Source organism: Solanum lycopersicum, chromosome 12 (genome assembly GCF_036512215.1).
Source record: "Solanum lycopersicum chromosome 12, SLM_r2.1".
NCBI lineage: Eukaryota > Viridiplantae > Streptophyta > Magnoliopsida > Solanales > Solanaceae > Solanum > Solanum lycopersicum.
The window spans coordinates 67438788-67466786 of record NC_090811.1 but is presented as its reverse complement, the minus strand read 5'-3'; the positions used below and the strand labels follow the sequence as shown (position 1 = coordinate 67466786).

The window sequence follows — 27999 nt, the reverse complement described above, 5'->3', positions numbered from 1 at the left end:
TGGGGAAATATTGCTATGTTCAGTAAAATCGAGACAAATAATATATTTTTTTTTATGTCATTGAAATGTTATTATTAACTTTTTCGAATAAAGTATATGATAATATACATGTTGCTTCATTGTATCAACTAGTTTAGTCAAATATTATCTTTTTTTACAATATAATATGTTTTTTTAATTGTTTTTTTTAACCTTATGTTCGACATTATTAATTTGAGATCTCCATTGATTTGATTCGTCCTACAAAAGATATTTTAGTATAATATTTGATTGGTGCACTAAATGTTAGAAAAGTTGAAACAGCCACATGTTTTCTCCGTATCACGGGAAAATACGTAAGTACCACTCTAGACAATGATCAAAATTTTAGAGATACATTTTAACTAAATTAAGGTCTTATTACTCTCCTGAATTTATCTTTTTTAATAATTTGTGTACTTTTTTGGCTTACGTGACATTCAAATATCTGTCAAGCGCCTCAATTGCATGGAGTCATGGAGTGTGCCACGTAAGACAAAAGATGTATATTATTATAAAAAATAAATTCAGGGGAAGGGGGAATATGACCTTAATTTAGTTAAGTTATGTCTCTGAAATTTCAATCATAGTCTAGGGGGATAGTTATGCATTTTTTCCTGTATCTTTGTACATAATATTAATATGATTATATGTATATATAATAATAATAATAATTCCATAGTAGAGTTTGAAAAGATACGACGATGTCAATAACATGTTCAGTAAAGTTCTACAAATTAAATTGAGGAAAGATAAAAAAGTATGCAAATTTTATCACAATTTCATAAAAGTAGATAAATTATTTCCGAAAGAAGTGCAAATCATATTGACTAAATAAGGAAATTTTATTAATTATTTAAATAACAACAAAGTATTGGAATTAACATTATGCTTGAATTTATTCACCAAATTGGCAAGAATTATGAAAATGAAAAATCCAGAAAATTAGCATTAATTAATTAGTTAATTAATTAATTAAATTTTGGGGCTTGGAATGCCTAAGGCAAAAAGATTTGAGTCTTTTTAATCCTTCTTCAAGAAAAGATGACTCAACTGCAAATGTGATTCTGATCCAATTTTTTAATCCAACAGCAGTTCCTAAAATTTAAAAAATAAAATAAAATTGTATTAATAAACAATAATAAAATTAGGCCAATTAGTTTAAATTGATTGCATAACAAAAGGAAAATTTAATTTATCATGCACAAATATTGTAAATAGTTTACAAATATAAGTAGTTTACACCACATTTTAGTACAAGTCCATTCTTATTATTTTGATTCATTTTATGCGATATTGTTTCGAATTTATTTCTTTTTTTAAAGGAAAAATAATATTTTTCCCTATCACTCTATATATGTAAATATTTATTAACTTCAAGTTTCTACGTTTATTTTAGTGACATGCTTTCTGTCGTAGTGATTATAAGATTGATAGTCTTACTATACGTTAAAAGTCGATCTTTTTTCATAAATTTCATGTTTAATTAAACATATGTATATAAACAATTAGGATTATATTTTGTCAAATATTTATCAAACTATACTGGTTAGATTTAACATAAGCTTTGAACAAAACAAAGAATTTAATGTGAACTCACATCTAAAGGTATCATTTACAATTTCTATATATTTTTTTTTTAAAAAAAATCTATTTTCTAGTCTACGGTAGGATTTATATAGAAAAATCATCCATTTCTATAAATAAAATATCAAAATTTTAAATATCTAATTATACTCATAATAACATACTCTTAATAATAAATATAAAAGTATCATGACATATTTAAGATCTCAAATATTGTATGATGTATTTGGTATCTCCAAAAATCTCATTTTCTTTTATAATCTCCCTATACAATCAAACACAATTTCAGAGTCCGGAGCCTAAAGGGTATAAAATATTAATAAAATTTTAAAACGATATATAAAATTTTATATTAATCAAAACGGCAAAATCGCTGGAACAACAGCAATTTCCTCCGTCCCAAAAAAGCTTTTAAATGTGATTCTTTTTTCTTTTAGAAAATTTTTTTTAGGCAGCGATTTTTATTATTTTTTTTTTAAAAAAAATTTCAAGAAAATCGCTGCCATGGACAGCGATTTTCATTTTTTTTAAAAATCATTCAAGAAAATTGTTGCCTAGGCAGAGATTTTCTTAATTTTTTTTTAAAAAAAAATCACATTTTGCAAAATCGTTGTTTCCGGCGGAGGAAATCGCTGTTGTTTCAGCGATTTTGTCATTTTGGTTAATATTTTTGGAATTTTGTTAATATTTTATACCCTTTAGGCTCCGGACTCTGCAATTTCATATTCATATTTTGAGTAATATATATATATATATATATATATATATATTTATATTAATTAAAAAATAAAAGTAAAATATCTTTATATTCTGAGTTGTTGTACTAACCAGGAAGTAAAATGACATATTCCTCCTTAGCAAGCTTAAAACAGAAGTCCATATCATCAATTATATTTTGGAGGAGAATTATATTAAGATTCACCTATTCATCATATAGAAAATTAAAATTTAAAAGAATAGGACTAAAAAGAAATAAAAGCAAAAAAGAAGGGACCAAATTGTATGAAATTAAAAGTTTTGTGGAAGTTAAAGAATTTACCATAACAACCATTGAACCTTGAGGTTTGTAAGGGCAATTTAGGCATGGAATTTCAAGTATCTTTTCATAACATATATCTGAATTTTTCTTTAACATTTTGAGTGTATTTTTGAAGAAATCCTCTTTGGTATTTTCAATAATTTTGGGGACTGCTGCCTGCAAAATCAAAATAATTTTTACAAAAATAAAAATAAAAATAAATTATATACACTGTCAATATAGTTTAACGTTTAATCTATATAATATAGGTTATCTATTACAATCGATACAACGTGTTTTGGATATGATAGATAGAAATTAATAATGTCATATGTCTACTTTTTATCTTATATTTGAAAATTAGTTATTGTTCTAGCTAGCGTTCAAAATTCAAGAGTTGTGAATTTTGAAACTCTGAAACGTAGATTTTTTTTATGAGTTTACGTAATATATATATATATATTATCGGAATAAATAATTTTACACCATCAAGTTATCCATACTTGTTGTAGCTTATAACATATCTTATATGTGTTCAATAGTTCAAATTTTATATGGTAAAGAGACTTATTTATATATATCACTTGAATGAATTGATGTCGTATAAAAATATTATTTATACTGACGATATATAGACTACGATTTACCTGTATGAAAGTTGTGGGACTTGCACATAAGTCACAATAGTTATTAATACGTTCAATTATCTGAGAAATGAAAAAAAAAAACTTGTGATAATTAGTATCACATATAAATAAGTACAGCAATATATAAAACATGAATTAACTATGATAAATTTGTCTTTAATTTGTCACTCAAATATTTAAGATTTTAATCGTTTTAAGTTATTGAATTTTAAATAAATAACTTATACATATTAATAATTAAATAACGTTTTAATTGAAAAAACTTTTTGTATTCTTTTTTAATTTTTATGAAAAGAATATCCTTTGAATTTCCCCCTCAATCTTAACAAGGAGCTTTCATGAATAGGATTCCTCGTTTCCTTGTCACTTTATTTCGCTCTAAAAATATAATTTCACCGAGCATGGCGAAGAGGAATGAAGAGATTTGTGGTGGTCAATCCGATAACAACTAAGGAGAGTCGAGAGAGGGCTCGTAGTCTCCCTGCCACCCCACACCTATTTATTCATTCGAGATGTAAAATAGATGAATTTCTTAAGACAAACACAAGTTTGGATTAACGTTACTCAGGGAAGCGCAAACAAATAAATACATAATTTTTTTAGCACCGCCTCTAAATAAGCAACAAAATTTCACTAATTAATTTAGAAACATACCTTAGGGGATTTGAAAATGCAATTAGGATCATTAATGACAAACCAACCAAGTCTCCAACCAGGAATTAACCATCTTTTTGACAAAGAACCAAGTGTTAATATTGGTGTTATTGAACTAAATAATCCCATTGGTGTAAAAGGGGTTTCTCCAAAAGCAAGATGTCCATAAACTTCATCTGCTATGATCAATGTCTTCACTTTCTTTGCAGTTTCTGCTATCTAATCATAAACAACAGACATAATATATAAACATGTCATTATTCAACTCTGATATTTATGTCTTCCAAATCTGGATGTGTACACATAGACATTTAAACGTGTATAAAATTGAACAAGCACTAGACACACACGTTTTATGCGGCATATTAGACGTAAGATGCAATGGAATTGTTCAATTATATACAAGTTTAAGTACATTTTTGTGTTAACCCAAAGTTGAAGAACATAAATGTCAGTTCAGGTCAAGTTAAAAGGACATTTTTATACATTATGCCTAAACAAAATGAATCAAATTTTAATTAAGGAGATGACGTAGTTTATGTGAATTAACTACTAAATAGACACTTGCAAAAGTTTTTCCAAAACTAACAAAAACTCTTTATATATCATATGTTCAGATGCTTAATTAAAACGAGTCGTGTACCTTCTTTAAATGGTCATAGGAGTAGACATTTCCACAAGGATTTCCAGGATTTATAATAACAATTGCAATAGTATTTTGATCAACCAAATCTTCAATTGCCTCCAAATTAAGTTGCCAATTGTTTTGAGGTAGAAGATCATAGTACCTAACTTCAATATTTCTAAAAGAAGCACAAAGTGCATAAGTTGGGAAGCCAGGCCTTGGTAACAAAATGTTAGAATTAGGTTTTGCAAGAAAAGACAATGCCATTTCTATAGCTTGTGTGCAACCAACAGTAATGTACACATCTTCTTGTGATAATTCATAACAAAGATCCCTTGATAAGTAGCTTGCAATTGCCCTGTTAATATATAGGGGAGAAAAACTTTAGTATATACAAAATATAAATTAATATATACAATGACATGACGTGACATGACGTGATATGTTTGTGGTGTTTTTCAGTATATATGTAACTTAAATTCTTTAATAAACATGTATTAGTTCTCATGTTTGGTTGGCTTAAATGTTAGTAAAAATACTTTTTTTCCTAATAGACTTGTTTTCCTCAAATTTACGAAAAATAACCTCCTTGCGTAAAGTAAGAAAAATATTTTTCAAAACTCTGTCTCAACCTCAACATCCGAATTTTGATGACCCGAATTGCAACTCCTAACCTCGACCCAAGATCAACTCATGATAGGGTCCGAGGTCGGTTATCGAGGTTGAGAGATTGATCCTGAGTTGGGATATCGAGAGTCAGATTTCGAATCGACATTTCTCAAGCTAGGGTTGAGTTGGATATTAGATTGAAAGCCGGGTCTCGGATCGATAGTCGGATCTCAAGTCGGGATCAAGTGTTAGGATCGGGAATTGGGTCTCAAGTCAGGGTCGAGTATCGAGATTGGGAGTTACAGTGTCAGGTCTCGTTTTTGGTTGGGAGTAGTGATTGTATCAATATCATAATATTTATCCAGATTATACCTAAATGCTCTTAGGACAATATTTTCTTACTAACCTTTTTTTCCGTAAAAATATTCTATCTCATGAAAACATATTTATCTTCGAACCAAACACACCCTAATAGTAAAAACCATAAATTATAAAATATGAATTATATATGATTTTTTTTTTTACTTTCTAGTAGTTGGAAGACCAGCAGAGGGAGAATATCCATTAAATTTATCAATAAGAAGACTCTCAACAACAGCTTCCTTAGCTTCATTTGTTGTGTGAAAACATGAATGAGCTGTTGGATCTCCTATTCCCAATGAGATCACTTCCCTCTTCCTTTCATCATCTGTACGAAAATCAGTGACGGAATCAATTTTTTTTTAAAAAAAAATCAAAATAATTCAATATACAATAAATATATACATACTTCGACTGTCTCAGTTCATATGCTTTAACTTTTTTTTAATCTGTCTAAAAAAAAATATTCATTTCTATATTTAATAGTAATACTATAAATTCCTGACATGTAACTTGTTTCAAAATCATACGATCTAAAAAAATATTTTGATGCGTTATACATATTTTTAATCAATCTATAAGACAAACAATTGAAACAAAAGCAACACTACGTAATAAAAACTTAACCTATATATCAAACTTAGAGACACAATTTTTCATTTATAATATAAGAAAAATTATTAATTAACCTATATATCAAACTTAGAGACAATTTTTTCATTTATAATATAAGAAAAAATATTTATGATTTATATTTAAATACAATTTTTAAACATTACCTCCATCTATGATGCCCATCAACAAGCCAAGAATCTTTTTGATAGTTATATTTGTAGGTGTTTCCAACTCTTTTGTATAATTTTCACCTAAATAATTTGTTTGGCTTCCCATATTTTCAAATAAGTTAAAAAATGCAAGAAAAAAAAATAAGAATTAACAAAGAAAATATGGTGAAAAAAAATAAGAGAGAAAAGGAGAGTTTAGTGCAAAATGTAGTCTAAGAATTATCCATATTAATACTTGTTTCCAAGGAATTGTGTTTAATTTTCTAAGTTGACTAGTATCTCGATCATATGTATTTCATACTGATTAATTAAAAAATATCAAGGTGATATAAATTATATTAGAATAAGATGTATGACTTAAAATATAAGCTAGTCAAATTGTCTTTATCTATTTATTTTTTTAAGACTCAAAAAATCGACGCATATAGTAAACACTTAGAAATGTTTATAAGCAATATAAATTTTGACTTGGGAAAAATCTAGGATGAACAAAAATATTTTTGTTAAATTTAATTGATATAATTTGTCTTACTTTTTTTTTTTAATAAAATAATAAATATGGATGGATGTCTTCTTTCTTTAAGAATTTGGATTGAAAAAAACATGATTGCTTGTAAATAAAAGATTTTTTGCGTTCAATCAATCTATGCAGTGTAAAATCAATTCGAAAAATTGTAATAAATTGGTTATGTCTAATATATTTGACATAATATTATGTTAAAGGGTATTATAGTCATTTTATTTAATTTAATTTGTGGCTTCCTACTCTACTATAATATGGTACTTAGTCAAATATTATATCATTTTAATCAATTAATTGGACTTATTTGGCGGAGAACGTTAAAATTGCATGGATTACCATTGACTTTTATGTAATTAATTCATACAATTAATTAAGAATGGAGTATTGAGTAAGTAAGCAAATGAAAATAAATCTCCAAAATTAAAGTCTCATGTTAAGTTTTTGTTATAATTTACATTAAATTATCATCCTGTTACACTTTGTTTCAAAATGTATCAAAAATGTATCGTATTTGTATCATATTACAGTATTTTAATGAATGCGGTATTTGAATAGATTATATCGTTCTTTGTTATTTCATAATATTACGTACTCATAATTTAAACGTTAAATCTATCAGGAAAAAAAAAAGATATGAAAAAGAGCTACTATGAAAAAGTAGGGTAAAAAATAAAATAATAAAAAACAAAATGAGAAGAAAATACTAGCTAACCACGCGATCACACCAAATCGACGGTTACATAAAATGGATCTTTTCGTCGTTGCCTAACGATAGATTTCAACAATACAATGCGATGGAATTTAAGTAATAATCAAAATAAATATATTGTATTTGAACTAACAATACAATACAATACAACGAGTAACGAAAATCCAAACAAAGGTGTAATACTATGAAAAACTAGCTAGAAGGTAACTAAAGTCTAAAGGTATATTTGTTTCTTCTACTTAACGGAACGGAAAATAGTCCAAAATATCTTTAAACTATGTAAAATCAAACGGAAAAAAAATATTTCCTGGATTTCTGCTGCAATAGACCAGTAAACAGAAAAGGAAACAAGAAAATTTGACACTTACTCAATGCAACTTGAATATAGAGTTCAGCTAAAAACACAATGAACCTCTCAGCTTTATATAGAAATTCTCGACCTCGACCTCAACCTCAACCTCGACCTGGTTGTTTAAATTCACCAGAAACCGGTTCAGACAGAAGATAACCACGCGGAATGAAATAAGCAATGATCAAATCTTCTGGTTTCTGGCAAAGTGTAATCAGTGTATAATTGTCTAGCACTTCTGAGAATCACAGTATTCGGGGAACTCGCATTCACATGGTCCTTTTCTTACCTGCATCAAGAAGGGAAAAGATCTTCATAACAAGGGGAGATGGCTTAAAAACTAACAAATATATAGATGAAGATAACAAATGAAGCACTCACTAATAGTTCACGTATTTTCGAGATATGGTACTTTTCTTGAAACTTATACGAGCTACTTTTTCCCACGATTTATGTGTATTACCATATTGTAACCGGCCCCAACTTGTTTGGGATTGAGGCATAGCTATCGTTGCTATATTACCATTATTCACTCTTGTACATGTTGTACAGAACATTCAACTACATTCTGGGAAGGTAAAACTGAATGTCCCGTCCCCATCAAGAAGGTAATGTATGAGAGCTATTATTACTATCCAAAGAACTAGTTTGCAGTTCCCAAAATCGAGATAATTGAAGTCAGAACTAATCCACATACCTTGCGCAATGTAAAGGACACTCTCCTTGAAGCCCTTCTGATTTTGGTGTCGTTCACTACATCAATCTGCAACGCGCAAGTTTGGAAAAATCAAAGGAATATCACTTACCGAGACTGTCATTATAGTTGCAGAATTTTTGAAATGCAGATGTGCTAGAAAAGATAGAAGGAGAAGCAAAACTTGATCAATCATGCACATATATTGAACATGGAATCTGAAGCTCAAAAGGGAACAAAAATGAAACAGATTGGAAGGTTCATAGGTTGAAGCAATGACGCAATAAAATTACCAAAGGGAGCCAAGACCGTAGTGCCACATTCTACCAATAAGATTGACACTGGCATCTCCAATAATGACACCAAATCCTCAGTTACATACCCGGATTAACATCAAAACACTTGTTATGTCCCACTTAAACCATTATTCTCCCGATAATCCAAAATATTTTTTTTTGTTTTCGGAGAATTAAGAAAAAAGTATCACGTGTTGATGAATACTTGGTGTTGGTGCAAAGTTAAAACTTTTTTTTGATGTTCCCCAAAATTTTCAAGTTTTGCAGGATAGCAAAAACTTTCTTGTAGGGGAAATTTGATGTCAATGAGCTCCCAGTTACTAGGTGCACAAGTAAATGAGGCCAAGTTTTGAGTCATAATAGTTAGATGTTTAGAGTAAAGAATAAGCATTGGCAGCAGGAGTTACCTTATGGTGTGGAATGTAATGATGCCAAGCATAGCGTGCTTCTCGTGATAACAACAGTATAGATCGAGGGGGTAGATAAATAGCTCTCCTCAAAAACTTTGAGCTCTTATCGGAATTTTGAGCCTCTTCATCACTCAATGTGTTGGGGTCTGTAGGCCAAACACTAGTAGAATACTTTCTGAACTCCATGATGCAAGGCCCTGCCAATGAAAGGCTGAATATTAATCCTTCAAATGCTGAATGGGTGTCAATATGTGGAGACAATCCCACTCCGGGTGGATATTCATTAACCTGTTAAAGATTATAACACATTTCATAAAGTTTAACAACAGAAGTCCATGACAGACAAAACATTTGAAAACTAAAGCTATCACTGAAAATGAAAATCCTTACGATATTGCAAGTCAAACAAGAGCTAGTTCCCTTCCCCAGCATAAAACTAGACAAGTCATGGAGGAACAGCTCATAAATGAAGAAATATAAGATGTGAAATTAACTAACCGTGAGCTGGTCCATAACTACGGTTTCAGTGTAACCAAGCTTTTGAAACATTGACATCTTGTCAAGTATTGGCGAAAGAAATGATGGAAGTTCACCCAAGTACTGATTTGTGTTGACATTCCTCGTCTGCAGTGGCCAATAGAGAGAGAATTCAATAAGTGCATTTTAGATCTTAAAGCTTACTAGCATTTGAAAGATTAATAATATACAGAAATAAGCAAATATAAGAGACATCAGCAGCTTTTAGCAGAAAATTCAAGAGTTTCAAACATCTGCAAATGGACTTTTCGAGCAGTTCTGAATTGTCAAGGGATTTAAAAAACAAGAACGGGAATGGTATTGTTGATAGCTCAGAAGTGAGTCTAATAAGGCCATTAGGTGGCAATTAGAAGTTCTCGAACATTTTTAATCAAACCAAAATTGGGGTTCAGTTGTCCTTGATGGTCATTGGTGTTTTGTATGATTTACTGATATATCTTTTCAAAACCGAGAAGTCCATTGTTTCCAACTTCTGAAGTCCGTAGATAATGGGTCCTACCCTCTTCCGCACTAGGATTCAAGCTCATAATGTGTGCCAACCGCACATCCCCCGCTTTACTGATTTACTGGTTTTGGAAATGCTAATTCCCTCTAACCCAATATGCTACCCTTACCTCTTTCACTACCACGAGTTCTGTGAACAAGAGTGTGTACTTGTGTAGTCCTTCGTTACAAAATCAAAGGACACAAACAAGGGAAATCAAGAAAGTTCAATTAAAACCATCTTACTCTTTTCTTCTCCCATATTTGATATAATTTGTTCATTTGACCGGGGTGGGGTAGGATTGTTTGTAGAAGATTCCGTTAGATTTTCTAATAAAACAGGTCACAGATGTAAAAAAGAGCAAAGAAACTAATTCTTCTTATACATATATCTAACGGCAAAAAATAACATGCTTCTGCTATATGCCAGTATAATTACTTGCATTTCCATAGTTCCTAATACCCACTATGTGCACTTACATTATAGTGGAACTCATAACCATAATGCTGCACCCTTCTTTTAGCAAGTCTTTGCCAAGGCCTTGAATCAACTGCTGCAAGTAGTTCCTAAAGATTCAAGAAAACTGAGTCAGACTAGGGTGGAACTTTTCAAATAAATTTTGCGGAAAAATCGAGAAAATATAAGAACAGTGTAAGTGCCTATAGTATTTTCCCGCAAAATGAGATCCCTGACCTCCTCCTCTTTGACACTGATGAAGTCATGAATCAAGTAAAGACCAGGAATATCTAACTCTGAAGATTCCATCGACACCTCAATTGAGTCATCCACTGCAACCTGAACCAGAAAGCAAGCTCATAAAGAAAATAAACATATACAAGCAATCAATAGAAGTTACTCAAGGGAGTAAAGACAAAAGAAATCGGTAATCTCTATGCTAAACTGATACAATTTCCACTTAATACCCACAGTTCACACACACACTGACCAGTTCCTAAATAGCATGGCCGAAATTGATATAAGAACACAAACGTTAATTCATGAAAACGGGTGCTTACGTCAAGCATGAGTGCATTGTTTCCTATATGACTAAATCATCCTTCATAAATTCGATTTTCATTTAGCAATGACTAGCAAGAAATGCAAACATGTTAAGCGAAAGGAAGAATGGTGAAGGTCCCTCAGAAGCTCTATGCAATCAGTTATGTTATATCATGCTTTAAAGCTGACTTTCTAATTCCACTGTACAGTACATTCAAAATAATAATTGAATCAACATGCTCAAAAGAAAAGCACGGTAAACAATCTCATGAAAATTACAAGACTGGCAAAAAGATCAAGACTTTACTGTGGATAAAGATAATTTACCTGACAAACAGAAGGTACTGAATACTGAATGTGCAAAGACCGGCCACCAAGCTCAGGACATGCTCGTCTATTCAACGCCGTCAGGGCAGATTCTGCAGACTTTTCTTCATGATAAGACACAATAACTCTAGTGCCACTTTCATCAGCGAGATGGACTCCCTTAACTTGACCATATGCACCAAATACGGCTTCAATTGTGTCCAAAGTTAGTCCAACTGCAGGTCCACAATTGGCCACATAAAGATTTGAACTTGGTTCGCTAGTCCCTACAGGACGTTTAAATCTCGGCAATCCCATGTGTTTTACTATAATCAATACCTACAACCAGAAATTTTGGGGCTTTACCTCACCACATAGAAGTTACTCATGTATCAGACAAACATAGATCCTTGATAGTCGAACAACGAAGCATAACCTTGTATCACATCACTACAACTATCTCTCTACTACTTAGCAAGCTCACCAATATTCACCACGAAACGAGAACTAATCTACATCTTAAGCTTAAAAATTTCACGGGGTTGATTTCTTACACGCTCAACTAATATTTATCATCTCAGAAAGGTAAATAATTCACCCTTCTTCTTGATTCCAATTTTTTTTTTCAACAAAGATAGTAACTTTGTAAGATAACAACTATTAGTCGAGTGACAATCTGAGAAATCACCTCAAACTTCATGCTAAATCAAGAAAGCACCATTCTTGCATCTTCATTTAGCTAGAATACATACAGAGTGCTATAAAGGTTCACGGGAGCCCAATAGCTTTTGCTCAAACTGATATACAATAACGAAAACTTCAAATCCTGAATCCGCCTCTGACCCAGTATATATACGGAGAAATCCTACCTCCCTAAAAACTAATTAGACCCTTCAAATTCAATTCCTTAAGAACATTCCTACCTGAATATGAAACAATCTTAAGAACAAGAATTTGCAAACTCCATATTTACATATTAATTTGGTCTCGTCATTTTTATTTATATTTTAAAAATAACATCATTTTCTGAATTAAATAGCAATTCCATTGATTCTTTATGATAAAAGAAGAAAAGAGAAATCTTACCAGCAAAACTTCACCGCCGGCCGCCGCTCTCTGTTGCAACGAAGAGAAAATCTCAATGAAGTCCTTATAGTTATCACTTAAGTTACAAATGAACCCCTTGTTCTATTGTGATGTGTTTTAATTCACCATATCTTTAGTTAATAAAACGAAAAAATGACAAATATATCTAAACTATCGTAAATGGTATACAAATATCTTTCGTCATATTTTTGGGGCATTGGTGTCCTTGCCGTCCAAAAACTAGAGCAATATACCTTTTATACTAATGAATATACACGTGTCATAATCTTATCCACCGACCTGCCATCAGATCCATCAAGATTGCGCACCGTGTCATTATTTAGTCTTCCGTTAGAGTGAAGACATATACGCACTAGATTTTAGACAGTAGGGGCATCAATGACCCAAAAGTATGACATAGAGTATCAACATACCATATATGATAATTCGAAGGTATATTTGTAATTTTTTCCAAAATAATACGTCAAACAAAACGTGAAATAAAATTAATCATAAATTTTACATTAGAATTAATTATCCTCATCTTATGATGTACCAAATAACGAATAATTTTATACGAACGAAAAGGTTTGTAATACATATTTTCACCTGAACCTGTAAAAGTTTCTCGTTACACCCCAACTTATAGAAATTAGGCTCGTTTTGGTCATCGAGGTCAACTCGCTCAATAAATAACGTCTTAATGGACGTCAACGGAAAATTCAGGCAAAACAGACTTCAAAATTTTGGATAACTAAAAATCCATAGATAGCACACGAGAATTGGCAAATGGGATACCTGCTTCGGGGTCGTTTGACCTTCAAAATGGGCCGTTTTGACCATTATGGCCAATTAGCTCCATAACTAATGTCTTAACAGAGGTCCACAAAAAATTTGGGCTAAAAAGATGTCACAATTCTGAATCACCAAAAATCAATGGACTATAACATACGAAAAATGTAAAATGGGTGTTTACCTGCTTTGAGGCTCGTTTGACCTTCAAAATGGGTCATTTTGACCAACAAGGGCAACTGGCTCCATAGCTAATGTCTTAACGGATGTCCACAAAAAATTTGGACAAAAAAGAAGTTGCCAATAAAGATAATGGACTAAAGCACATAAAAATCAAAAAAATGAGAGATTTACCTTCTCTGGGGCTCGTTTGACTTTCAAAATGATTTGTTTTGGTTGTTAGGGTGCTAACGTTTTAACGGACGTCCATGAAAAATTAGGTCAAAAAAGCAGTCAAAATTCTGAATCACCAAATATTCATGGACTATAGCACACAAAAATCGATAAAATCGGGTATACCTACTTCGAGGCTCGTTTAGCCTTCAAAATTGATAGTTTTGGCCGTCAAGGCCAACTGGATCCATAGTTAACATCCTAACGAGGTCCACAAACAATTCGATCTAAAAAGACATCGTGATTCTGGATCACTAAAAATTCATGGATTATAGCACACGAAAATTGGTAAAATGGGGGGTTTACCTGCTTCGGGGCTCGTTTGACCTTCAAAATAGATCGTTTTGACCGTCAGGACCAGCTGGCTCCAGTTAATGTATTAACGAATGTCCACAAAAAATTTGAGCAAAAAAGACGTCAGAATTCTGGATCACCAAAAAGATCATGGATTATACCACACGAAAATTGATCAAATTAGGGGTTTACCTGCTCTGGGGCTCATTTGAGTCAGGGCCAACTGACTTCATATATAATGTCTTAATGGATATCTATGAAAATTTAGGGTGAAAAAATACGTTAGAATTCTATATCACAAAAAATTCATGGACCATAACCTACGAAAATCGGACAAATGTATACTTGCTTCGGGGCTCGTTTGACCTTCAAAATGGTTTGTTTTGGCCGTCATGACCAACTGATTCCATAGCTAACGTCTAAACGGAGGTCCACGAAAAATTTGGGCAAAAAAAAGTCAGAATTTTGGATCACCAAAAATCCATGGACTAAGCACACAAAAATCGATAGAATAGGAGGTTTACATGCTTGGGCATCACTTGACCTTCAAAATAGGATGTTTTGGCCGTCAGGGTAATCTAGCTCCATAGATAACGTCTTAGCGGACATCCGAAATAATTTGGGTAAAAAAGGTGACGTCGAAATTCTTGATCACCAAAAAAGATTGTGGATGGTTAACCTACTCCGAGACTTGTTTGACCTTCAGAATGGTTTGCTTTGTCCGTCAGGGCCAACAATATCCAGATAATGTTTTAACTAGGGTCCATAAAAGATTTGGGTAAAAAGACGTGGATATACCGGATCACCAAAAATCAATAGCTTCGGGGCTCGTTTGACCTTCAAAATGGGTCGGACTGGCGGACGTCCACAAAAATTTTTGGCGTTTTTGACATCGGAATTAGGATAACCCAAAATATGATTTGCTATAGCACACGAAAATCGTCGAGATGGGGGTATGCGCGCTTCGGGGCTTTTTTGACCTTTAAAATGGGTCGGAATGGCCTTGAAAGCCAACCAGATGCATAGCCAAGGTCTTGGCGGACATCCACAAAAAGTTTTGGCATTTTTGACATCAGAATCCGAATCACCCAAATATTTGTTTGCTATAGCACACGAAAATCGTCGAAATGAGGGGTAAGCGCGCTTCGGGGCTCGTTTGACCTTCAAAATGGGTCGGACTGGTCGTGAGTGCCAACCGGTTGCATAGTCAAGGTTTTGACGGACATCCACAAAAAAGTTTAACATTTTTGACGTCAGAATTCGGATCACCCAAAAAATTATTTGCTATAGCACACGAAAATCGTCGAAAATGGGGGTATGCGCGCTTCAGGGCTCGTTTGACCTTGAAAATGGGTCGGACTGGCCGTGATGGCCAACCGGCTGCACTGCCAATTGAAGGACCTCCACAAAAACTTTTGAGATTTTTGACGTCGGAATCCGAATCACCCAAAAAATGGTTTGCTATTGCACACGAAAATCGTCGAAATATGGGTATGCGCGCTTTGGGGCTCGTTTGACCTTCAAAATGGGTCGGACTGGCCGTGATGGCCAACTGGCTGCATAGACAAGGTCTTGACGGACGTCCACAAAAATTTTTGACATCCGGATGACCCAAAAAATGGTTTGCTATAGCACACGAAAATTGTCTAAATTGGGGGTATGAGCGCTTCAGAGCTCGTTTGGCCTCGAAAATGTGTCGGACTGGCCGTGATGGCCAACAGGCACAACCAAGGTCTTGAAGGACCTTCATAAAAAAATTTTACATTTTTTAAGTCGGAATCCAAATCACCCAAAAAATTGTTTGTTATAGCACTCGAAAATCGTCGAAATAGGGGTATGCGCGCTTTGGGGCTCGTTTGACCTTGAAAATGGTTCGGAGTGGAAGTGATGGCCAACTGGCTGCATAACCAAGGTCTTGACGTACGTCCACAAAAAAAATTGGAATTTTTAATGTCAAAATTCGGATCACCCAAAAAATGATTTGCTATACAAAAAGAAAAATGGTCGAAATGGAGGGTATGCTCGCTTCGGAGCTCGTTAGACCTTAAAAATGGGTCGGACTAGCCGTGAAGGCCAATCGAATGCATAGCCTAGGGTCTTGACGGACGTCCGGAACTATGTTTGTTTACAATACTATGACCAGCAGGTTTAAAATGAATTTATGCCACAAAGTGTTGATCGATCTACTGTAGACATTAAGAAAAAGCTACTTCATGTGATTGTGTAATTAAACAGGAGTAATGCACCAAAAATTTGGCACATTCAGACATTCAAAAGAAGAAAAAAAGAACTTAGATATCTTTGAAACCGAAATGAACATAAATTCAAAAATCCAACACAATACGATAGAGACTGGGGCTATCAAAACAAAAATAATGTCGTATACTATCATAAAGCAAAATAACATCTCAAATGGAAGAAATTCTGAACTGTTGATCACTAAAAATGCCTAGAAAACAAAATTTCAGGCACTCTAGTTCATCCTCCTGATAAGTTCGTTAATGAAGTTCTCGCGGTTACCAGCATCTCCACCTTCAACGTAGTGATTTCTCTTCTTCTTGAGTCCACCCAAAGGTGCCTTCAGCTGGAATGGCCATAGGAAGTTGTTGGCCTGCTTGAAGCTGGGCCCGACAGTCATGATCTCGTGGACAAGGTCTTCAGCACAGATAATTCCATGTTTGCCCAATCCCTGAAAACATACACCGAGAACTCTTGAGTTGTCAACACCATGAAACACTAAATCCGGAGATGAACTGACAGAAACTTACCTGCTCAATGACAGAGTTGTCGGTTAAAGGAATTCTCTGCTTGTCAAGTTTTCCGTAACCTCTTTTGTAGATCAATTCCCTAACACTCTTTAGGTTTGGGTAACTGCAAGATACAAAGGAAATAAGGGACTGCAAGTTTGCAATAGCAGCAGAGAGGAAGACTTGAGGGCAGCAGAACATTAAGCGATACCTACCCATAGGTAACGTAAGGTTCAACCCTATGCAACATGTTCACTGTGGCCTTGTTGACTTTCAAAAAGACACCATTAAAGATCTGTCACAAGAAATGTGGAAAGGAAGAAGAGCTCAATGTTAGGTAACAATAAAATAACTCAATTTTAAGGAATTACATAAAGCATGAAACAGACCTAACCAAAACAGACACATACAGAAACCTAGAAATATTTTTTTTTTTGTTTCCAACAGGGGAGAGGAATCAGAAGAATAAACATAAGAATTATAAATTATCTTGACAACAACACAATAACTTGCCTGATGATAGGACATTTGGCGTAACAAGCCAGCCCAATCATCAGGATATACACATGTACTTAACTATCAAGTGGGGAAGCAATAACACCCCCCCAACACATACTCAAAGCGAATTTTCAGCAAACAGAACAATAGAAGGAAATCAAGAGTAGCTTATACAGCAGCAAACATCAAATTATACTTGTCTTCTTTGAGGGGTATAGAAAGGAGTTGTGTTTACCTGGCGCAAACGTAGTAGCTGCAAAATCTTTTTGGTCTGTGGGGGCATAGCGTTAATACTGAAAGATCAAATTTTATGAGTACCATAGTATTAATAGTTTCACCATACTATAGGACAAAGAAGACCAAAATAGTTCTTACCCGCGTATTCTGATGATAAACAACAACTTTGCCTCAGGATCCACATAGAAACCACCTTTCAATCTAGCCTCACGTTTCAAACGGATCAATTCCTTGTCCTAAGAAAAGAAAAATGAATACTTATAACCAAGCTTAACATCAAACGAGCATGTTAACCAAAAAATACGGAGTTTGATAGTACCTGTTCTGCATACTCCTTTGCATACAGCTTTGCCCTGTTGTAGATCAATTTCCTGTTCTCAGCATTCTTCTTCTTTGCAGATTCAAGTTCTTGCTTCTTTGCAAGAGCCCATTCCTCGCTCCTCTTCTGCTTCTTCAAAACTGACTCTGGAACTGGTGTTTCACCCATCTCTGTACGAGATTAACCAAAATTAACTCTCGACATAACGTAAACTCCATAATTAATTCCTCTGTTCCATTCATATATCAGAAAAAAGAGATCTTCCCACGGAACTTCTGGTTACTACACTATCAGCACAACACATTGCCTTATGCCAATATTGTGGTGGGAGGATATTCACATACATGTATATAGTCAGATTGTGTTAAAAGGTAGAAAAAATTTATAGCCCGGACACCAGACTCATTTTGTTTACTTTAACTCCCCTTCATTTCACGTTTCCCTATTCCACCAAAATATCCCAACTTCATAGAGATCAGAATACACATGCATAAAAGCAACGATAATGACTAGTTCTTCCTATACTCTTCTAGTTTTTTCTAAATCTTTTCAGCATTCAAAACTCGAATGCTTTACCTAAAACTAAAGTAATCTTTTAGTGGCTGCTAACGTTTCAAAAAAACCTATCACGCTTTAGAATACTCAACAACAAACACACACACACTTCAGCTCAACTGCAAGAGTAGGAATCAACTTTCACTCTATATCTAGGCAAAAGTAACAGACCCTTCACTTCACTTCTCCCTATTCCTACAGTATATCCCAGCTTCATTAATCAGAATACGCATACATAAAGGCAACATTAGTAACTACTGACTAGTTCATTCAATACTCTTCCACTATTTTATATTCTTCAGCATTCAAAACTCTAATACATACACCAAACTACAACTAAACTAATCCTTCAGCTGCTAACATTTCAAACACAGCAAAAAAAAAAACCTTCCTTTAGGCTTCAAAACACTTAACAACTTAAATACACACACAACACTTCCTTAATTCAGATCTCCAAAACATAACCAAAAAAAAAACAACAGCCCGATACACTAAGCTCCCGCTATACACAGTAGTTGGGCCATAAACGATCTATTCTACACAGCTTAACCCCTGCATTTCTACAAAAACCTGTTTCCACAACTAGAACCCGATTACACTACTACATCTTCAAATACAACAAAACACCATAAAAAAAAACTTCAAAAAAAGGAAATCGCACCAAATGTGTATAAAAACTGATAAAAATCCACATAATTAGAAGAAAAATAGTACTTTCAATGGAGATTTACCTTGAAATTGTTGAAGAGAATGGCTCTGATCGGCGGGAGGGCAAGAGAGAATGTAACTGTGACCTAAATGCGGCAAATATATGTTAAGATTTCTTATTAGGGTTTTGTGAAAGTTTATACTTATTCGGGTTTGGCCCAAATAATAAGCAAAGATTTACACAAATGTTCACTTTTAAGGATACTATTTAAATTTTGTCACAATTTTTAAAAATTGGTGCAATATATACGTTATCGATTGCTCATATATAAATATCCTCCGTCATAATTTTGAGTCATTGGTGTACGTGTCCTCCATAAATCAGCGCGTATATGCCCTTCACTCTAACGGAATACTATATATGGACACGTGGTACAGCCTTATCCGTCGATAAATGTCGAATCGGTGGGTAAGATTATGCTCTCGTTATTGGATAGCAAGGGAACCAAGATCGTAAAAGTATGACGAAGGATATTTGCATATCATCTACGATAATTCGAAAGTGTATCTGTTCTTTTCCCTTTTAAAATATAGATCGTGGTCTAATGTTTTTTCTTATAAAATTCCGTCTTGTTAAAAGGAATTTTTAGAATGTGATAAAAAAAAATAGGGTTATAAGTTACAAAATAACAAAAAGATGGTCATATAAGTAATGATATGTGAATTTTTAGATTTTTTATTTTGGAATGGAAAAATTACATAATTTAATACATTTTAAAAAATAATTACTGATTTTAGCGATACTTTTTGTTTATTACCATTTATAGCAATACTGTGATAAATCTGTAATATGTATTAAAAGTGAATTAATTATGTAATATATTTGAATTACAATTGTTTTTGAAATATATTGTGTTTGTTTGGTAAAAAATGGTCACATTGTATTATAAGTGTATTAAAATGTGTGATAAATGTATTATCCACCATTAAAAACTTGTATTATATGTGAATAATAAATTGTTCTTTGTAATATATATTATCATTGTATTATCAATGAATTAAAAGCAATGAAGTGAAAAAAAAATTTCATTGCTATAAATGGTAAATGTTTTTTTTATTATAGCACATTTATGTAAGTATCCCGGTTAATTTTTCGCAAATCTATCGAAATAAATTTAAATATGTGGTATCTGAAGTTTTAATGCAAAGACATGTTTTTTCCATACACACATTTTATCTCTTAATTAACTTATATACTTATATATCACAAAAACTCTGTTGAGGTGAATCTGCAGTAGACATGCTGCTACAATCAATCTTCATAGGAGTCTCTAAAATGTCTATCAGCTCTGCTCATCTGATCGATAAACGAGTGTTTCATCACTCGATATAGGACTCGAGTAGACAGTAGCTGCAGGTGAGTTGACGTTGCTCGAGAAATCTACTTGCAAAACTTCTCCTATCCGTGTAAGAATGTTGTGTGCTAAGTTTAAAAGAACTCGAGAGTATGCTTCCAGAATTGAATGTCCAATGTCCTGCAATGATACAGAAAAAGAACAAGGATTAATCGCAGTCTTATTGAGCATTTTAACAGCACGTTCGTGTACATCATCATAGCATATAAGCTTAACGCGAGTTAAGGACAAGACAATTATATCACGTCTGCAATGACATCGTTATAACAAAAGCAGAAATGTGCCTTTTCAGTGAACGTAGTTGCATTTGATGAATTTCACTAGTAGAGTCATCCTATATTAGTTGCGTTGAACAAAATTTACCAGTGGATACGATTGTCTCACCGTGCCATACTGGATTTTTGTGACATTGAGGAACGTCTGCGGAAGGTTAGGATACTCAAATTTGAGCTGTTGTACAAGAGATTCTGCTTTGTTCAATAAGAACTCCACTTTGTCTAACTCGGATATTGGATCTCTTACGAAAGACCAAGATCTTCGAGCTGGAGATTTTCCGCTAGCTTGATCAGTTATTCTCTCTTTCCAAGCAAGAATCGATCCTTCTAACCTGTTAACAACTTCAACCGCGCTGTTTTCAGATTTCAAGTTCAATGAAATCAACATTTCCTCAGCAGAAGTTGATTCTGCTGTCAAGATCCTATAAAGGTCGTCCCCGAGGCTTGTCCTGCTAGACTGCAGGAATGAATGGATCGACTTGAGCAATTTCAACAAAGATTAGAACTTTCTTACGATGTCAGTACATAGAACGTAAACTCAATAGTGAAAATGAGAATTCTCTTGCCTTTCGAAGTGCATCTTTGATAACTGTTGGAACAGGCATTTCAGCCAAGACATTTTCATTGATAGCTTTCGCTGCCTTCAATATTTGATTCGTCAATTTTCCTTGATTCACCAATTTCTTTCTTTCGACTTCAGATAGTCCAGCTACGGGTACCTTAGGTGAAGGAAGACACCACTTAGTGTTCTTTCCTTCAGCTCGGGAACTCACTTCCGTGTACCAAAACTCAGTACTAACCATTGAATCAAGCGTTTCCTATCAAGTCGAGAAAAGAACTTTAAGAATGTGGTCCAAGTTGATGCATAGTTAAAAGGATTTTAAGAGACCACCTACAAGAAGCATCGAGTCCAATTTCCGAAGGGCTGGAAGATTCATATGGATGTCTGCGCGAACTTTTGGTGTCATTATCTGCTCATCAAATGAGAAGTGGAACTTAATATGTCGTTTTGTATAACAACAACAACTATACCTAAACATGTCGTTCTATTTATGTGAGTCTGTCATTTCAAAACACGGATAAAACGAATGAGTTATTACCTCCAATCCCTGGCCATTAGAACCACTTTGTCTAGCAGGAACCAACTCAATCATATGATTGGTAGGTGAGAGTAACAAATCCATTTCCGTTCTCCATTTGATCTTTCGTTCCTCTGCAAGTGGCTCCAATTTCCACAGCTCTCCGAACACAGACGCTTTAAATCAAGTAGTAGTAGCATTAGACAGAACGAAAATACTATTACAAGAACCTCAAGTATCAGAGAGGATTGAAGACTAAACCGTTAACAGATGTAAAACTGGAATTTAGATACGTATTGATCGATAAAGAAGTAACAATTAAGTACCTGCAAGATATGTAATGGCATTGGACAATGCTAATGCAGTGGAAACTCCCTTGCTTCCTCCGGTCACATCCTCCCCGAGCAACAACTTTGCAAACCTCTCTTTCATCATTTCCACATCCGAAAGTTGTGTTGAACCTGATTTTTCGTTCACATAAAGATGTTGAGGGCTTGTCGTACACTGAGATGAATATGATCCAAAAGCATTATTGCTAGAAGAGCTACTCGAGTCGTCATCATATAAAGAATCTGCAACACCAACATCAACTCTGCTATTGGCTTTTTCATACTCATAAGCCTGACTGTTCAGTATGCAGCTCTCGAGGCCATCATACGTTGTAATTCCTGAAGTACCATTCATCGATTTAGTTAGATACAGGGCTTTAGATCACGTACGAAAGATAACAATATAATGGTTCCTTGTGTTGGTTACAAGATGCCCCAAAAACAGAATACTATACTAAACAACTCGAGGTATATCAGTTGCGAAGAAAACAGATACAAGTTCAATGACTTCTCCGTGAAGATTATGGTCGCGTCTATCTACCCTTCTTCACTTAAATACAAGACTTTGTTCCCGAAGGGATATTTAACTCGTAGAATGAACCTACGATAGATCCCGAGTTGTACTACATTTACCATTTCAGTAGTATAACAGAAGAAAACCATATGTTAGCTGCAGGTTACTTTCATTTTTCATTTCAAAAACCATATCAACTCATATTTGCTTGAAGAACACACTACAAAAAAAATGATGATTAGCGGCATTTAATTCTTAGTTGCTGCTAAATATGTATTTAAAGCGGTAATTGTCACTCTTTGTATATGTTCCTAAAGCTTTTAGCGACATTGGTTCTATAATATAAACAAATAGGGTACCATTAATAGAGCCTACTGAAAAAAGAATCCCAAAAGTAGAAATTTTGATACCAATAGACAATGACTATTTTGTCCCCATAGTCACTTATGTGCTTCATGAAATGAGAGTTAGGTCCACATTTTACATACTAGACAATATATAAAAAAAAAACATAATACATAAATATGCCTTTTAACTTGGTTTTAAATCACATGTATATCCTTTAATTTTAGATATACATAAATATAGACACTTAAACATGTATAAAGTTGAATAAATGGACACACATGTCCTAAATGTCATCTTACATGTCATTTTTTGTCCTACGTGGTATCCTACGTGTATTTTGTCATGTATGACTCATGTGTTTATTTATTTAAAAGTTGAATAGTTAAACTGTTTGTTTATGCATTATGAAAATTGAAAATCAAAGTTAAAAAATGAATCAAAATTTAGAATTCAGTATACATGTATTATGACTATAAAAAACCAAGAAAACTCCCAAAGGTATGACAAATTACTATCACTACAATGCCATCTATATATCTATTTTCACATTAATAAATGGAAAGTTTTTGTCCCTCACATGTTACACATATAAGTTCAAAACATGCTCTACCTAACAACTTAAGGGTCCCACAAAAGATTCTTGAATTATAAATAAACTATGAATAATACAATCTTTCTTTTCTCTCGTAACTTCAAGAAATTGATGTTCACACTTTATTGTTAAGTTTCTTGACTTTAACAAATAACAACTCCATATTCAATATAGTCTCACAGGTAAAAGATGAAAAGATTAAAGTCGAGCTTACACAAATTTTATTCTTATCTCAGCTCAAGGAATACACTTGACTTTAATAGGCATTCACATATAACTAGTATCCCATTATTTTTAATATTATTGATAAGAGACGGTTTAAATGAAGTGATATAAACAATTAGAGACATAGTAATAGTCGTTGTAGAATAACTAACGTATAAATATCCAAATCTAGATTTAGGAGCGGATCTAGAAAGTTTGTTACAAGTAATAAAAATCTATATATATTTGAGTTTAAATCGCTATAAAAATTCATAAACTTCAAATCTTGAATCTGACTCTGTCTAGACTCGTCTAGTTCACAAAAGTCAAAAAAGTTACACTAAACATCTAGATACATGAAGTGGTTGGAGTTCAATTATATATATATATAGTAAAAACTTAATCCATATGTTAGCATTCACTTGTGGAAAAGTGTAGTCCTCATTTTTTATTAAAAACTTAGATTTACCTCAATTATAGGAGGGAAATTAGCATGTGACATACTAAAAAACAAATAAAAGGAACACAAAAGGGGAATCTTACTCTCTTGTTCACCAAAGTCAATACTAATCTCTTTATCTCTTGCACAACATGCTAATGTCCGTCTCACGATCATCATATTCATCCGATAAAGATAGATTATATGCAAATTTTAATATCAATCTCGATTAATATCGACCTGTAGTTCATCAACCTCCTGAATTACAAATCATGATATTGACAAAACATTTTAAATAGAAGTGTGATATGCATTTTCACTTTTGTTTGTTACTCCTAAAGTTAACATTATGTAAATAAAAAAGGTTTAGAAAAAGAAAATTATCACTTTTCCATTATAAGAAAAAGGTTTATATGATCATATAATAATTGGCTAAAATCCTCCTAAAAGTAAAAAAAATTTATACAAGCAATCTAACTTTCTTTATTACCATAATATAAAGAGTGTTAATAATAAAACACACCTCTAAACTAACATGCTTTTTTGGTATTAAAACACTCATCGATGCTGCTGAATTTATCAAATATTTATTTCAATTAATAAGAATTAAGAAGCACGAGTAGGTCAAGTCAAAATCGAGTTGTATTTTAATTAAAACAAAGTTTAGGTATAAAACTCCGAAAAAATATAATTTGATTATGTATTTTTTTTTAACCATTAACTCTACTTTAAAAGAAGAGTTTTAAAATGTTTTGGACTGTTTCAGACGATTCAGATTTATCATGATGCCGATTTCATTGTTCTTCTGAAATGAAAAATAATAATAATAATAAACAGAGAATCATATGTTAAAAATAATTAAAAAATTGAGTTTGTTGCATCTACAACATTTTCATTCAAAAAAAAACTTAGATAAGAATGAAGCTTTTTTTGTGTGTAATCACTATATGTCTCGATATTTGATTAATTTAAATTCATATAGCATAAGAACAATTTAAAAAGAAAGTATTTTTATCAGTAGTTTTCAATGTTCAAAATTCGTATACATGATCAAAATGATCTTTTTCCCTTGTTTTTCTTAGTGTTCAGTATTTATATTGAAATATTCAACAAATCTGAGTTAATATTTTTTCTCATAATCAGGATTAAGCTCGAGATATCTGTTTAAAGCTATAAAATGAAAAAGAGAATTAGAACAAAAAGCTAACCTTTTTCTCTTTCTTTCTTATTTGATCAAAATTGGAGTTCTTCAATCTTCTAGAATATCAAAATGGTCACCATTCAAAAAAGAACCCACATTTAGCTTTTTCTCACTAGAAATATATATATAAAAAATATATATATATATTATTTTTTTTCTTATTTGCAAGTGTGAAATGGTGGAAAAAAACAGAGGTATAATAATTAAAACAGTAAATGAAATGCTGAAAATAGAGTGACAAAAGAGAAGAAAGGAATTTGTGTGTGTGAGGAATGGGGGAGAGGATGTCAATAAATACATTTATTATGGTGAAGAGAGGATGATGACATATTAAATTTAACGGGATCTGATAGAGTGAATGAGATTATTCTTTCGTTTAATTAAAAATTTCAAATTTAAATATGGATAATAAAATAAATCCTTCATTGTGTAGAGAGTGCTCCCTTTAGAACTGAGCCCTACACTCCACGAATTCAAAAAAAATTATACTTTAACGTAGATATCAGACACTAAATAAAAACTTAAAAAATTAATAAATTAAAAGTGGAGTGGGATCAAATATTTTAATATTTCAATGAAAATTTATTTTCTATTATATTTTTTTTTTCAGTGGATTGGTTTGATGAGATTTAAGATGAAACTAATATGTTTTATAATACATTTTTTCATTGTTTTGTGATGGCAAGAGTTTTGGTCTCTAATATTCTGATAATCCGATAAGTTTTTAAAAACAATTAATTAAATAAATGCTAATATATATATTATTTTCACGAATTTCACATTCTAATTATTGATTGATCCATTTTCATACTTAACCAGTAGAAGGTAATAATTCAGATAAAAAAAAATTATAATGCATTCAATCTTAAGCAAATTAAATTAATTACTATATTTTTATGGCTAATTTTTGCCTAATATTGGGGGGGGGGGGTATTGATACGTGTTCCCCAAATAAAGTAATTTGAACTTAAAAGTGAGTGTAAATTAAAGTAAAATTACACATTAATCAATCATGATAGAATGAAACTTATTCAAAAGACTTTTATCATAGTAAATTTCTTGGTTTTGTACAAGAATTTGATGTATTTGTATGGTAAAATTAAAAGTGATAGTTCTTCATTTCATTTAACCAAAATCTAACTCATAATAAAAATACACGATGAGAAACAAATTAACATTAATACATAACAAATTTATAGCCTTTTGATTTTATTAGGAGATGGTGGTGTGTCCATTTTTGTCACCCATCTCTCTCGTAACATCTGAACTAGTATTGTACTCTTACACAAAGAGGAAAGGTAAGTTTGAAAATCATCATCTTCAACTAGTCCCCGCTATATTTACGTTACGATCACTAAAGAATTGCTTATACACTAAATAATAGCTTAGATACGTTTATTAAAAGATTTACTTTCGTTCATTATTATTAGTCCATCACGAAATTAAGAAAGAGAAATATACCTAAGACTACAAGTCGGTATAGTTTTCTGATTCTTACGGAAGCTCTTTCTTCTCAACAATCAAGTATTGCAAAAATTGTATCTTTCTTATGTCCAGACGCAATTTGTCAAGAGGAAAGATAAGGAGTAGGTGAGTGAATAAATGTCTTCACAGACCAAAACTATTTCGATCACCTAACAGACTTTTTATTAGGTAGGTAACACAAATAAAACATTTCATTACATTCAACTACAAAGAAAGGAACCTCAAAGTGAAAGGCATCATCTTGTGCAACACGATAGTTGATCCTCTATTATTATATTCAACTATGAAGAAAAGAACCTCGAAGTGAAAGGCATCATCTTGTGCAAAACAATAGTTGACCCTCTATCATCTTCCATCTAGTAGATTCTATAAGTGGTATCTTGCAAACAGTTACATTATTGAGGCAATCAAGATAGGCTGATCGAAGTTAGTCCTAAGGTAAAAGAGCATTCGATGAAAAAATGAATTTGAGTCTGCTAATCACTTGATGACCTGATAGAAATTAGCATTATGAAGCTACCAACTTGACTAATCTTGATTCAGGTCACATAAGATCCATTTTAGGAAAAGCTTCTAATGAAAAAAATTCTTTATTCTCTAGACTTGAACTAGAAACCTCGAGACAGATAAATTTGTTTTATTCAACCACATCTTATTAGTTGATCTTTCTCTCTGGAATATGTTGTTCAATGAAACTGAAATCTACAAATTTGAAAAGGCATAATACATAAATATGCCCTTTAACTTAACCCCGAATCACATTTATGCCCTTCAATTTTGGATGTGCACAAGTAGACACTTAAACTTGTATAAAGTCTAGAAACATATGTTCTATACGTCATCCTACATGTTATTTTTTGTCCTACATGGTGTCTTACGTGTATTGTGTCATGTAGGATTCATGTGTTTATTTATTTAAAAGTTGGATAGCTAAAATTT

At 32.6% G+C, this 27999-nt stretch overlaps 4 protein-coding genes across 6 annotated transcripts; all 4 read right to left on the bottom strand.

Moving 5' to 3' along the window:
- Nucleotides 1-844: 844 nt before the first annotated feature.
- Nucleotides 845-6568, bottom strand: LOC101260030 (probable aminotransferase TAT2). Its single transcript, XM_026028748.2, has 8 exons — nt 6298-6568; nt 5684-5846; nt 4568-4907; nt 3925-4143; nt 3271-3330; nt 2645-2800; nt 2434-2527; nt 845-1116 (listed from the first exon to the last, which is right to left on the bottom strand). Exons 1-8 carry the CDS (start codon nt 6407-6409, stop codon nt 986-988), a joined length of 1275 nt encoding a protein of 424 aa, XP_025884533.1. The 5' UTR covers nt 6410-6568; the 3' UTR covers nt 845-985.
- Nucleotides 6569-7626: 1058 nt separating this feature from the next.
- Nucleotides 7627-12814, bottom strand: LOC101260324 (alkylated DNA repair protein ALKBH8 homolog). The gene is made up of 8 exons (XM_004253026.5): nt 12697-12814; nt 11632-11949; nt 10999-11100; nt 10785-10871; nt 9783-9908; nt 9282-9572; nt 8582-8647; nt 7627-8173 (listed from the first exon to the last, which is right to left on the bottom strand). The coding sequence occupies exons 2-8, from the start codon at nt 11926-11928 to the stop codon at nt 8114-8116; spliced, it is 1029 nt and encodes a 342-aa protein (XP_004253074.1). The 5' UTR covers nt 11929-11949; nt 12697-12814; the 3' UTR covers nt 7627-8113.
- Nucleotides 12815-16452: 3638 nt separating this feature from the next.
- On the bottom strand, nt 16453-19394 carry LOC101260624 (large ribosomal subunit protein uL30w). The gene is made up of 7 exons (XM_010316508.4): nt 19263-19394; nt 17977-18146; nt 17796-17893; nt 17656-17713; nt 17138-17217; nt 16944-17046; nt 16453-16864 (listed from the first exon to the last, which is right to left on the bottom strand). The coding sequence occupies exons 2-7, from the start codon at nt 18142-18144 to the stop codon at nt 16649-16651; spliced, it is 723 nt and encodes a 240-aa protein (XP_010314810.1). The 5' UTR covers nt 18145-18146; nt 19263-19394; the 3' UTR covers nt 16453-16648.
- Nucleotides 19395-20252: 858 nt separating this feature from the next.
- LOC101260917 (rop guanine nucleotide exchange factor 14) lies at nt 20253-26058 on the bottom strand. 3 transcript variants are annotated; one of them, XM_004253028.5, is made up of 8 exons: nt 25583-26058; nt 24479-24614; nt 22275-22616; nt 21970-22124; nt 21766-21840; nt 21436-21687; nt 20979-21326; nt 20253-20714 (listed from the first exon to the last, which is right to left on the bottom strand). In XM_004253028.5, exons 2-8 carry the CDS (start codon nt 24558-24560, stop codon nt 20523-20525), a joined length of 1446 nt encoding a protein of 481 aa, XP_004253076.2. In that variant the 5' UTR covers nt 24561-24614; nt 25583-26058; the 3' UTR covers nt 20253-20522. The 3 variants fall into 3 exon arrangements, with proteins under 3 accessions (XP_004253076.2, XP_025884510.1, XP_069148835.1); XM_026028725.2 differs by having other exon boundaries at nt 24479-24632; nt 25583-25849; XM_069292734.1 differs by lacking the exon at nt 24479-24614 and having other exon boundaries at nt 25583-25842.
- Nucleotides 26059-27999: the final 1941 nt, after the last annotated feature.

What these genes read in the sequence shown, in the direction of transcription:
- LOC101260030 (XM_026028748.2), bottom strand. Translation starts at nt 6,409, where the DNA reads ATGGGAAGCCAAACAAATTATTTAGGTGAAAATTATACAAAAGAGTTG. An exon ending in CCTATGACCATTTAAAGAAG is followed by an intron (nt 4,144 to 4,567) that starts GTACACGACTCG and finishes GTTTATGATTAG; the next exon opens with ATAGCAGAAACTGCAAAGAA. An exon ending in ATATGTCATTTTACTTCCTG is followed by an intron (nt 1,117 to 2,433) that starts GTTAGTACAACA and finishes TTTAAATTTTAG; the next exon opens with GAACTGCTGTTGGATTAAAA.
- LOC101260624 (XM_010316508.4), bottom strand. Translation starts at nt 18,144, where the DNA reads ATGGGTGAAACACCAGTTCCAGAGTCAGTTTTGAAGAAGCAGAAGAGG. An exon ending in TTTATCATCAGAATACGCGG is followed by an intron (nt 17,714 to 17,795) that starts GTAAGAACTATT and finishes TTGATCTTTCAG; the next exon opens with TATTAACGCTATGCCCCCAC. An exon ending in ACAACTCTGTCATTGAGCAG is followed by an intron (nt 16,865 to 16,943) that starts GTAAGTTTCTGT and finishes GTATGTTTTCAG; the next exon opens with GGATTGGGCAAACATGGAAT.
- LOC101260917 (XM_004253028.5), bottom strand. Translation starts at nt 24,560, where the DNA reads ATGAATATGATGATCGTGAGACGGACATTAGCATGTTGTGCAAGAGAT. An exon ending in TGCCATTACATATCTTGCAG is followed by an intron (nt 22,125 to 22,274) that starts GTACTTAATTGT and finishes CTTGATTTAAAG; the next exon opens with CGTCTGTGTTCGGAGAGCTG. An exon ending in AATTGGACTCGATGCTTCTT is followed by an intron (nt 21,688 to 21,765) that starts GTAGGTGGTCTC and finishes TCGACTTGATAG; the next exon opens with GAAACGCTTGATTCAATGGT.
- LOC101260324 (XM_004253026.5), bottom strand. Translation starts at nt 11,928, where the DNA reads ATGGGATTGCCGAGATTTAAACGTCCTGTAGGGACTAGCGAACCAAGT. An exon ending in TCAGTGTCAAAGAGGAGGAG is followed by an intron (nt 10,872 to 10,998) that starts GTCAGGGATCTC and finishes TTGAATCTTTAG; the next exon opens with GAACTACTTGCAGCAGTTGA. An exon ending in TAGTTATGGACCAGCTCACG is followed by an intron (nt 9,573 to 9,782) that starts GTTAGTTAATTT and finishes AATCTTTAACAG; the next exon opens with GTTAATGAATATCCACCCGG.